At 37.6% G+C, this 13506-nt stretch overlaps 1 protein-coding gene across 1 annotated transcript in view; it reads left to right on the plus strand.

Moving 5' to 3' along the window:
• Nucleotides 1-13506, plus strand: part of LOC140159361 (WD repeat-containing protein 48-like) — a 39272-nt gene extending 25766 nt beyond the window's left edge. Inside the window, 7 exon segments of the mRNA XM_072182808.1 lie at nt 1972-2079; nt 4218-4314; nt 6299-6586; nt 6589-6617; nt 8306-8382; nt 9240-9426; nt 10691-13506. Of these exon segments, the coding sequence (XP_072038909.1) occupies nt 1972-2079; nt 4218-4314; nt 6299-6586; nt 6589-6617; nt 8306-8382; nt 9240-9426; nt 10691-10786 (882 nt within the window). The 3' untranslated portion in view covers nt 10787-13506.

A 13506-nucleotide genomic window follows, 5' to 3' on the forward strand; every position in this document is an offset into this window, starting at 1 on the left:
CTTATATGCAAACAATAGGCTATCTAATACTGAAAACACCTTAGAAGGTCTAGCATACTTAATTTGTAGTTCTGAAGTTTTGTGAGGTCTATTTTCTTATGTATTTTATTGTTTTTTTACTCCATATTTTTGCCTTTATCTCAGTTTCAAATTTGCTGCCTTTGGCCTCTATGGACCAGATTGTGTCACATATTTGAATTATTCAGTACATAATAGGAAGTGTTCAATAGGTACATATTAGCCAGTGTTGTAGCTAGTCAAAATTTATTGCTGGTTGAAATGTAAATTGTAATTTCTTGGGCATTCCACAGCTATTTTGAAAAATGGAATGTATATTTGCACATTTTTTGTTTACCAGGCAGCAAGAAGTTCACATTAATTTGAGTGAAGTTTGGTCAGGTTGAGTACCAGCAACTTCTGACTAATGGCGACCCTCTAGCTGTTATCAGATGTATTGTTCAAAAGTTGATTTGCTGCTAAGGTTGCATTTTCAATTTCTCATGAACAGACAAATGATCTTACTTGTATTTTGGTAGAACACTAACTTTCAATAAACCTGAAGAAATGAATGCTATTTTTGAGCTATCAAATTTTGATAGAAATTACAATATGTGCCCATCCACCACAAACTGGTCGTAAAGTTGGCATTTTCCATTTTGAGATACAATCAAAAACAGTATATGGATTTCTATGTAAAACATAGTAGGAATTTGACCTTTGATGAGGCCAAAAAAAAAAAATTGTTTGCTTGCCCTCGAATGGATTTTAAAAATTGGGTCGGTCGGTCTGGAAAAGGTTTTTTTTTTTTCCGTTTCCCAGAAACAGACATGGCGAATACCGAATCGGCGAATGCAATTAATGGTTCAAGCATTTCCGTAGCAGCAACATCATGCCATGGTCCAGCATCTGTGCTCGCCACTTGCACCTTAAACAATTGTAGCTCTTCTACATGTAGGCCTACGTTTAATGAAGTGTACAATTCTCCTACATGTAGTGTTTTCTGCTTTTCAAAACTATCATATTAATCAGCGTGTTCGGTCCCTTGCTTCACCTGTACAGCTAGCGCTACTCGTGTTAAATGTTGTGTCCGCCATGTTTAAAGTGAAATCATATTTATACCGAGCGATTTGTGCTCTTAATAAAAGTAGCCTCAACAAACATGTTGAAAAAAATAGTGCAATGTTACTTCCTAGTTGATACGAACAAATATCATGAATCTAAATATTTATAAACAAGAAATGAATATCTGGTACAACTGTTTTCAAATTTTATCTACTTTTACCATATTTTAACATCTGCTATATTGTATCCATTCTTGCACGATATGCACGGTTATATTTTGCCTGTAAATAAACTCATCCCTAGATGCGCCGTCCGAAATGTGCAGGTGGATAGCAAATTGTATTAGAGCTTAGACGCTGAGGTGGTATACTGAAATTGCGGAACCCGACAGTCGGTACAGCCGGACACGTAAACATGCAGGATATGGTATTTTACAACGTTTCTTTTAAATCATCGGTTTTTCAGACGAAAAATACATGCCATTTTTGGGGAAATCGCAAAAAAAACTTAAAAAAAAAAAAAAAGTTCTACGGTCGGGACTGCCGAGACGGTCGGTCGGACGAGGGCAAGCAAACAACTTTTTTTTTGTTGCCTGAACCATAACTTCACTTCCAGATGTCAGACGAAGCTGGTTGAGGTGTCATTTTAAAGCTGAAAGCTTAATTCTTTCAAAATCTGCAATAAACAGAAAATGATCTAGAGCCGACTTTACTACCACTTCGTGGTGGATGGTCACATATTATGTAGTAGTAGTTGTTATAAAGATGTTGATGAAACATTCTGCATAACCTCATTACTAACTATTTGGTAAGAATTGGAGTTGATTGAAATATATCAATATAATCACGTCAGATTTATGTGTGATAAAAATGTATAATATATTTTGCATTTTTGTCTTCATTTCATCAGGCTCGTAAAGTTGAAGACCTTGGTGATGTGGACTTTGAAGTAGAAATCAAGAACAGACACAAAATGGTGTATGTTCCGCATTGGTTTTCTGTAGATCTCAAAATTGGGGTAAGTTGTGTGTTTAATATTGTCCTGTGTAGGATGTTGTCAGGAGAGGCATTTGTTCATACCCAGTGCTAGAGTAGAGTAATTGTAAAATCTTTTAAAATGTTTGCTGAGCTTAGCCAAGCTTTAATTCACTGACGATTCAGCTTTGCTATAGTCTTCGATACTAATAAGCAAACAGTATAGAGGAATCCAATTTCACGCATTCCTGCTCCTCATTGGCAGCCATTAACCGCGACGGGTACCCAACTATCCCACCTAAAATGTGGGATGATGCGGCCTTGAAGGGTATTATAAGCTGCATTCTATCACCCGTGTAAAACATAGACAAAAGAATGATGACAGTTTACAACATTTACAACACAAAAGAATCAAACATCGAATTTTAAGCGGGTTTAATCCACCCAATTGGGTACCCACAACACCTGTTTGGTGCATGTGGGTGCCTAAATATGGCCTACCAAATCCTGACCATGACTTGGCTCGTTGGATTCGTCTATACTGGTTTGCGTATATGTATAAGAGCTTCAGTAAAGCAGCAAGATTATAATAGCAGCATGATTATTTTTGGTCAACTGTGGTATCGGAGCGGTGTGTGTAAATTCAGGGAAGCCTGCCAGTTTTATACAGGCATTTTTTGAGTTTGGGCTTTGCTGAAAGTTGCAGGGTACCCCTTTGCTAGAATGCCTTACCAAAGGCAGCAATGCTTGGTTGAGCTCAGTGAACCATTTTGGCTATCCTACAGCCCTAACTGCCGGGCAATCACAAGCACCCTGGCAGATTGGGCCTGGTGTCTATTAGTTAGAACATGGTTAAACTTAATTGTATTTAAAATCATAAAAAACATCAAAATATGTTAATGCAGATGATTATTTAACCAAAACAACATTGAATTGTCCATAACTAATAAAAATTCAAAGAAATTTATTAAAATCAGTGATATTTTTGAAGAAAAAAAATATGATTTAAATTGAGCAACTCTGCCATGTAGTTGAACTTAAATTGCTTTGTTTGCTGTTTTGTATGTTTATCATCAGTTGACATCTGCTATCGTTGCTGATATAAACTGGCCTCAAAAAGAAACTTATCATTTTTCACAAGATCATATCTTTAAATCCTCTCCATAAAATGAACAAAAATTGCACACAGGATTACTTCAATACTCTACTCTAAACACATGTCAGTAACTAAGCAGTTGTCCAACTGACACAACAGCAAAATGCACTGACATGGAACATCTTTTTGGACCAAAATTCACATCCCAACAGATTTCCTTTGTTGGGTTCCAATTATTCGCCTGTGAATGTGGTCCCGGAAGCTGTTCTGTGTCAGTGCATTTTACTGTTGTGTCAGTTGGACAACTGCAAATGTGTTTAGAGTAGAGTATTGAAGTTAACCTGTGTGTAATTTTTGTTCATGTACAAGCGAATAATTGGAACCCAACGAAAGAAATCTGTTGGGATGTGAATTTTGGTCCAGGAAGGTGTTTCATGTCAGTGCATTTTGCTGTTGAGTAGAGTATTGAAGTAATCCTGTGTGCGATTTTTATTCATTTCTTATGGAGAGGATTTTAAGATATGACCTTCTGAAAAATTATAAGTTTCTTTTTGAGGCCAGTTTATGAAAAAGTTCTCATTGGACTTGTTCACTATTTTCCTAGCATCTCACATGTTCCAAGCTATATCTAAAGAGATATAGACCAAGCACCAACAGGTAAAGTCCCATCATCACCCTTTAATAAGAGCCAATCCATGATGAAGTGCGAGAGACAAAACTGCTGTGCACATGCCGCATATTTTTACTGTCTTTCATGTAAGTGCAAAGACACACAACAAACTATTGTATAACGTGTAGACACACAGTGCTGGTATGATCAGCCCTCATGAATATGCAAGCATTCTCAGCATACAAAGCATTCGTTAACTTAGCCTGTTAACGAATGATCTGTATATTTTTTCGTCTATGGTTCTAAGCTTGTCAAAGCAAAAACATGGATCTTTTCCTAGCGCCTGAAATTTTGGATTTATTCTGTATTTGGTCATGTGATAAGATTTAGGGTACCAGGGAAAGATCCAGGTTGCCAAGCCTTGTCAAACCTCATGCTTTCTTGCTACTAAATTGATAACTTGCTTTCTTTGTAGATGTTATGTATACATCTAGAAGAGAATGACTGTTTTGCAGCCTGGGTATCATCGAAAGATGTAGGGTTAGGACCAGCTGATGGGCCGGAAACAAAAGGTAAGCAACCAGGACCTACTCTCAACACAGAAGAACGGCTATATTACAGCAGATGTAGTAAGCCCTCCATCATAACATCCCAGGGTAGGAATACAGGAAAGTCAACAGAGTTGCACTAATGCTCAAAATAGCAAATCATGGTACAAAATGTAGCCATTTTGGAGCGAAAGTTTATACTGCCGGTGAAACGCCTCACACAAAATCTTTCAGCTCAATACCAAAGACCGATTGGGAACAAAGACTGCTGGTGGGTTTATTCATATTTTCTGAACACTATAAAGGATTGGAATCAAACCCCACAAAACCACATTAACGAAGAAGACTCTAAAACCTTCAAACAAGATCCTGAAACGCTACTAAAGTACTGACATCTCTTCATCACATGGCGCACTATTTTCTCCTTGTCTGGTTACATCTGTAGCATTCAGGGTTGTTTGATTTAAATCACGCCGATTTAAATCATTGATTTAAATCGCGATTTAAATTACTTGATTTATTTTTTTTAATCACTGATTTAAATCAACTTTTTCATTTTTTTACCATTTTTGATAAATGTAAGTTAATTTCTTTCTTAAATTGACTGTTTTACTTCATTCCTGATGTTTCTACAACTTTTGGATACAATTAAAATACCTCTATGATGTCACTTCATTTATTGCTAAAAATTCATCTTCAAAGTGCAGAATTCAACATGTTTTTCCCCATAATTTTCACATGTAAAAACATGTTTTGAGTTTTTTTTGTAAATACTTGATAGGATTGCTCATTATATATTCCACTGGTCTCTTTTGAAATTATTATGGGATATAGCAGTTCTTACAATAAAAAGATTTAAAAAAATTGATTTAAATAAAAAAAATCATCAACCCTGGCAGCATTGCGGAGTATCTAAACAGAAACAGCGGAAATAGTAAGCAGTACAAATTTTTACTCTAATTGTAACGTTATATTCATATTATCCGTAAACAAGTTCATCAGGATTGTCAGTAGATATCATATATAAAATTTCATGTAAACAAATCCAATTGATTATTTGGTAAAATGATGTTAAACATACCTAACAATGACGTTTCGTGCTACATCGTAGCACTTTCTCAAATCGACTGACCAATTCTCCCAGTCCTCCTCGTCTGCTTCCTGTCGGAGCGTGGCGTTGGTGGCGCTGTTTTAGGTGGTTTTAGGAGTTGGTCATAGATGCGGCAGGAAGTGATTTCCTTCATCCCGGTTGAGTGTGTTGGGCCCCTTTTCCGTATCCAAATTGCTTCTTTTATGTGTCTTCTATTTCTGTTTTGCTCTCTGTCCTTTATGCTCGCGTCATCCCAATTGATCACATGGTTATCCTCCGCTACATGGTCAGTAATAGCGGATTTGTTGACCTCACCGGTGACCGAGGCCTTCCTCTGAGCTCTGGTATAAGCCTTAGTTGAGGCTTTTTCCGCTTCGGTTTTGTGTTCTTTAAGCCGCGCACCTAGAACTCTAGAGGTTTCACCTATATAGGTTTTTTCACAGTTGCGGCAGGGGATCTCGTAAACGCATTCGGCGGTTTGTAAGGAATCGCGTTTGGTCACCGGTGAGGTCAACAAATCCGCTATTACTGACCATGTAGCGGAGGATAACCATGTGATCAATTGGGATGACGCGAGCATAAAGGACAGAGAGCAAAACAGAAATAGAAGACACATAAAAGAAGCAATTTGGATACGGAAAAGGGGCCCAACACACTCAACCGGGATGAAGGAAATCACTTCCTGCGACATCTATGACCAACTCCTAAAACCACCTAAAATAGCGCCACCAACGCCACGCCCGACAGGAAGCAGACGAGGAGGACTGGGAGAATTGGTCAGTCGATTTGAGAAAGTGCTACGATGTAGCACGAAACGTCATTGTTAGGTATGTTTAACATCATTTTACCAAATAATCAATTGGATTTGTTTACATGAAATTTTATATATGATATATTCATATTAATTTATTTTTGCAGTTAATTTTGGTGGTTTACTCCTTCAAGCACTATTAGAACATTGGCCAAGAACCCATACAATAGAACCAGAGGAAATACCCCATGCCAATAACGGCATGGACACCACCAGTGATGAAGCGAAAATTCCACGCGATACCTCGACTGAACGCAACCGCACCGGCAATGGATACTTTAGCGTGTTAGGACATACGCCGGTGATATTTAGTGAAGTAGGAGGGCGTACCCTCTTTAGGTTTCTGTGCGCTGACGCTGGCGGTGACTCAGAGAGGATGCTGCTCAACGAGACCGTGCACAGTGGGTGGTGGATATTACCGTAGATGTAAGTATAAAGCTTACGTGACATGTGTCACATAAAATGGGGAGGTAGACCCCATAAAAAAAAAAATAATAATTTTGTCCTCGTTCCTACCGAAAATGGTTTTAAAAAAAAACATTTTTAACTTGTTTTTAACTTGACTTTCATTGCAAGTTAGAACTAACTAAAGGATTAGGATTTAGTCTGTTTCATATGGCAAAACAAGGTAATATTTTTTTTAATTCCAAAAAAATTAGTACTGTATTTTTATGCCTCTTACGCCTCCACCGGAGGTATTATGTTTCCTGGTTGTCCGTCCGAGCTTGCGAGTGCAATTTCTCAGAACTGGTAAGGCGTATAGTGATGCAATTTGATGGAGGGTGGCAATTAATTGGCGGTCTCCAAATTTTAGCAGGTTTTTGTCGCAAAATATGTAATTAAGTACCTAATTTGCATAATTTATGCATATCAAGCAAATGTCCGTCCGAGCTTGCGAGTGCAATTTCTCGGAACTGGTAAGGCATTTTGTGATGCAATTTGGTGGAGGGGAGGCAATTGGTGGTCTCCAAATTTTAGCTGGTTTTCGCAACAAAATATGGTAATTAAGTACCTAATTTACATAATTTATGGATATCAAGGAAAATAACCTTGTGCACAGATTATCTGGAGATCTGTACAAGTTACAGTGATGAAACTTGGTGGAGAGTAGCACAGCCAGAGAAGTTCTTGACCTGATTTGCTTTTCAGCGCAAAATATGTGTAATCGCAAGGTCATTGTGAGGTCATTTGGGGTCATCTGGGGTGTAATCGCCATATTGTTTCAGGTTCATGAAATTTGGTGGGCCACTGTAGGAAGACAAAAATGTCAAGGTCATTTTGGGGTCATCCAAGGTCATCTGAGGTCAAATCGCCATAGATTGTCGCAGATTGATGAAATTTTGTGGGGACGACCACTGAAACAAGGCAAAAATGTCTAGGTCATTTTGGGGTCATTGGTGGTCATCTGGGGTCAAATCGCCATAGACTGCTGCAGGTTCATGAAATTTGGTGGGAACGGCCTCCTTAGTGAGGCAGATAATGTGAAGGTCAATTTTGGGTCATGTGAAATTGCTTAGGTTAATATGATGGGCGTAAAGGTGGAGGCATTGCGGCCGACGCTTTGCGTCGAGAACCGCGCAGGTCGAGAACTGCGAAATTCTAGTTCTGGAATAATGAGTATGCTGGCTAACACAAGAGATAAACCCTGTCTTAGATCTGTTGTTGATAGTGTAAAATGTTTCCTTTGATCATGATCAGTAACTCTTTTGTTGCAGAAGGATATGAAACCTGGAATATATATTCCCGTGAGGGCACAGTGGCTCAGTGGTTACGGCCTTGGACTTATAATCTGAGAGCTTGCTCGACGTGAGTGGGTTCTATTCCCCGTCCCACCACCGTGTTGCGCCCTTGGGCAAGGCGCTTTGTCTCGTTTGCATCACCCCACCCAGGTGCAATGGGAAGCTGTTAGGGGTAGTCACAGTCATTGTACTGATGGACCCTGCTCAACTTGTAGGCTGCAAACGTGGTTCCGACATATTCTAATGACGGCAGAATAAATGTAAAGCGCTTTGAGGCTGTTTACGGCATAAAGCGCTATATAAATATCTACATTTATTTTCTACATTTATATAGTCTTTTATGTTATCGAAACATTTGTGTGTTTTTGTTTTCAGAAAAATCAACCTAAGTTCAACAAGATTTCCTTCTTCCTTCAGTCACATTCAACTTCTGGTACCAAAACCCTAAAGAAGTAAGTTTTGCCCACTCGAAGCAAGCAAATTTATTGAATAATACTGTAATGGAATCTTTTTTACTGTATAACAGGAATATTTTAGCAGCATTAACAAAACAATGTAAATGTAATTAACACTACACTGTTTTTGCTCATAAAACTATTTTCGCTCACCTGGAACGTTTTCACTAGATCGACTAGCATCTTCAGCAGATGGTGATACTGTGATGATATCATGTCTACAATTGGGATATCCTTACTGATGATGTCATATGATGTTACGATGTAGTGCCACCAAGATATCATCACAGCATCACCATCTGCTGAAGACACTAGTCGATTTAGTTAAAACGTTCCCAGTGAGCGAAAAATAGTTTTTACAAATTTACAATTTACTATTTTTTGTAGCACATTCAACTAATTTGGTTAAAATGTGATATGATGTTTATGTAAAACACGCCTCATCATGTACTACCATACAAATTACAATAAATTTGGTTGCTATATAATAGTCTCAATATTAACCCTACTTGAACCAGATCTCACTCAATCTCACGAGGGGTCCGAGGTTCGAATTCCGGGGGTACCAAGTGACTTCTTTCTTCATCTTCTCTCCTTCTTCTTTTCTTCTTTCCCTTCTGATAGCAAAGAAACCTTGTGTTCAGTTAGGGTTAAGGTAACTGGAGTGATTTATGTAGAGCATCCATCAGTTAAGTCGTCAAGCTGTTTTGAAGGATAAGAAAGCTAAGGAAAATATTGCGATACAGCGATTATTGCAAAATGATTTGCCGGAGATGCACAGTGTGAAAAAAGCTGACAATGCTGATGCCTCGCAATGAACACATACATTATGCTCTTTTCTTCCTCCTTATTAGGGATCGTCTTTCAGCAAGTGACATGTTACAAGTTAGGAAAGTGGTAGAGCATGTATATGAGAAAGTGATGGGTGCAGACAGTACACCGGCAGCAACTCCTAATGGCAAGAATGGTGGTAGTGACGCAGAAGGGGAGGATTTCAGCTCAATATCAGAAGAAAAAGTAGAATTACTCTGTCAAGATCAGGTAGGTTTGAAATTCTTGGTATTCGTAATTCGTTGCGCCACCTATCGACTAAGCGAAATCGGCCGAATCACAATGCATCGTGGGTATTTGTCGACATCCAAACCCGGAAGTGTCTGTGTTGTTGGCTCAAATCTATTTTAAATGTATATTATTTTACAGTCAATATGACTAGGCTGATAAAGATTGCAAGTATTTTGCTTGAAATAATTGGGGGAAGCCGGTGAAACCAAGATGTACTACTGCCATCACATGTATTACAGCGATCGCACTGGGACCAAAAGAAGATGTCGACGGAAGTGGCCCTTTCAGGCCTATATCGCTTAGTCGAGTGATGGTGCAATTTATTTAGAATACCGAGAATTGACCGTATAGGTAATAAATGCCACAATTCATTGCGGGTAGACCTGAGATGTCGTCATTTTATGTCAGACAACTTGAAATGCGCAGAAACATTGTTCGCTAAATGATATGTGTATCTGTGTGCCGTCAAATGACAACATCTCATTTCTGCCCGCCAAAGGCTTATGGGATTTACTGAAAACATCAATGGTATGGTACTATAAGTTATTCCATTTGAAATGCTAGTGATGCAAAGGGTGAGGAATTCTGCTCAATATCAGAAAAAAAGTAGAACTATGTCTCTAATGATTTGTTTTTGAGCTATTCTATTTAAAATCCACACCCCCTGTGGAATATCATGTGATGTGGGGAGGGGGGGTCAGTTAAATGTCAGAAGAAAAAGTAGAATTATACTGTCAAGATCAGGTAGGTTTGAAATCATGGTAAAATGTTCTTTGGAGCAAAGAGGAACCAAAAAAAGAATGATTTGACATATGCATTAAAAGGGCATTTTGTGATCCACAGCCTCATCCCCCCACTTTTTTCAAAAAAGTTGAGATTTTTATACCACTGGAAACCTCTGGCTACGTAATGTTTATTAACCAAAATTTCTCGCAGATTAATTCGTTTAGAAAAATATCATCAAATTTGAATTTCATTCGGGTAACAATTCCGAAATTCTGAGTTGCCAGTCTGATGAAGCCACTAGTGTAGTGTTAAAACGTCACTAAAACGTGAGTAAATTACCTTTGTTTTTAGTTGGAATTGGTCAAAGTGTACAATTTCACAGTTTAAATCAACATTCCTAATGAACTTGTTCAAAAAGTTTGGGTTTTTGTTTTCATTTGTTGGGTGTAATTTTGTAACTGTCTAGAATAAATGAATTCCACATTGTTCAAGTTTTCATTTTTTCCATCCATTGCAGGTTTTAGATCCCAATATGGACCTGAGAACAGTGAAACATTTCATCTGGAAGAGTGGAGGGGATCTGACCTTACAATATAGAAGCAAGCAACATTAGCATTGCAATAGTCATTGGAAGATCAAAGTTCTCCGTTTTATAGAAATGGAACAAGTTCACACGCAACCCAGGAGAATGGCAAAGTGACACAGGTTGAAAAATCAAGCTTAATTTTTGACCAGAACATGGCCATTTTTAATGAAATTTCCATGAAATGCTGACACATAGCTGTTAAACCTAAATTGTCCTCAAATTGTGCATTTCTTGCCTTAGAAGTAATCATTTTTAAGCTTTATTGCCTTTTCCCTCCAATGTGTGCTGGGGAAGAGGCATGGTGGCATTTCGAGCGTTTATTCTTGGTGACAGTGTTTCTAAAAATTGTTTTAAAAAAGTCCCTAGAATTGGCAAATTTTAGGTTCTTTTTGTAAGTCAACATTTCGTCACTGGTAGGGAAATACCTCATATGTACTTTTGGCCTTTGAACATGGATAAAGCCTTGTACTACATTTTAGGTGTAGACTATATTGAAGAGGTTGCTTCATCCATGTTCAAGGGCCAAAAGTACGGGATATACCTGATTTTTACTTGTGGCCCTTGGAAATGGATAAAGCTTTGTAGGTGCAGACTTTATATTGAATTGTTTGCTTCATCCATGTTCAAGGGCAATATGAGGTATTTCCCGCCCAGTGACAATTTGTAAAACAGTGAACTTTAGTCTTCGGATTTCCTGATTAGTTACAAAAACATTCCCCTTTGCAAGGGATGTGTTTCCTTTGTAATGTTTTCCAATTCGGACACAATATGGTTGTGATTATTTTTTTAATTATATGTGAATTTAAGATATATTTATTGTAAATGAGAAGTAGCTTTGGTTTATATCGCAAAGATTTGCACCACTTTTAGTCTGACAAACTGCTAGTCTGACATGCCGCTAGTCTGATATGCCGCAAGTCCAAATTATCTGTAGTCCGAATCTGGAAAATACCTTAATTCCGACATTGCATTAATTCGAATCGGAAACAAACTGCAACAATCTGAATAAATTCAACTAGTCCAGTGCCAGTGTTATTGAAAAATACTCTCATAGTCTGAATCTTTATTTGGACCAGTGGAGTGTGATATGGACTAGAGCAGATATTTTTCAGATTCGTTCTTGAGCACTCATTTTGTAGTGTTTTTCAGATTATCTAAAGGACGCACTATTTGATTTTCGGGGGATGGGAGTTTGGGTCAGGCGGAATTTTTGGGGGGGAATTTTTTTTTTTACTCATCAGTGGGGTAAATGTTTGTGTGGGTGTCACTAGTGGGCAATCATCTTTGAGGTCACATTTGGGCAAAAATGCTCAGTTCAATTGGTTTTGGGGAAGGAAGGTAACAAAAAAAATCTTGAGTAAAGATTTTTTTTAAATTAATTTTCAAGAGCTAGATAAATATCTAGGTCTTAAAAAAAAAAAAAATTTGAATAGCAATTGAATAGTGACCGTGGAAAAGTTCTATACGTATACCCTTCAAAGTCAGTTCTGTCTGTGCTGGAATTTGCTCATATGTGGGATGCATCTTTTATAGTCACATGTGTCAGAAAGCAAAATATTTTCAGAATTCAGTGGTTGCAATATGTATTTATTTCAATATTTATGTACGACTATACAAAGCAATGTACATAATATATATTATTAGCAACACAAAATCATTAAGACTTTTCTTACCAAGACAGTTCATGTAATAGAAGGTACTAATGGGGTGGAATTCAGTTTTGCTAGCAATTTAGATTGTTTTATAAATAATTTTTTGACCCTGAAAATATCCTTGCTACGATCGTGGTATCGAGCGTGAAGGTTTCATCCAATTTTATAACTTACTGTACTTGTAGTCATGTTACTATTTTGATTTCATGTTGTGGTACAATTATGATGCAACAACTTGTTTATTTTGACAAAACAACATTATATAGGATCTAATAATTTGTTGTCACTATGCAAAACTTGTAGATATGGTGGTATGTGAAAGGTTTGGGCTATTTTGTGTGACCATTCTGTTCTTGTATGCTCATTTTAATAGACCTTTTCATACTGAGTAATACCGATAAAACCAGAAGCATGAAATAATTTCCCCTATCGCGCGCACATAAAAGTTACTCTTCAGCATCATGTACAGTGCGAGGTTCCAATGTGTAACAGGCATCATAAACTATGATGAACTTTTGATGGTCAATATGAGAGAAGTACTTTTGCCAAGGATACTCAATGTGCAATTAAGCGTGTGGTGGTATGTCTTGTGTAAGAGACTGACCTGTGGAAGAGGTGATGCATAAACAAAACGTTATGTAAAAAAACCTTTTAACTGAACAATTGATCATTTCTTTCCATTAGTATCTTATTATGAAAAACCAAGTAGCTGAGGTGTTAACTCAATATGCTAGGAAAATATTTAAACTGATGACCCCATGTTAACATTGGCTAAATAAGCTGTATTTTGGTGCAAAAGGGCACCGTAATTCATGACATTTCTTGTCTGCCAGTTTGGGTACAATTTGACCCCCTAGCTTACTGAATAAATAGCGCGGTTTTCCAAACTTTTCCGATCTTGATATGAAATGGTCTATGCTAGATAAAATAAGTTTAAATTGTTTAGCTACAATCTAATCTCAGTAAAATGTATAATGACATTATTGTGACCCTTGCAAAGGGCTTTCATGGGCATTATATAGCGACATGTTGCTTCATGTGACAAATTACTAGAGTTACATTTGTGCACCTAGGGACCGATCACAAACACTTGTT

Source organism: Amphiura filiformis, chromosome 8, assembly GCF_039555335.1.
Source record: "Amphiura filiformis chromosome 8, Afil_fr2py, whole genome shotgun sequence".
Taxonomy (NCBI): domain Eukaryota; kingdom Metazoa; phylum Echinodermata; class Ophiuroidea; order Amphilepidida; family Amphiuridae; genus Amphiura; species Amphiura filiformis.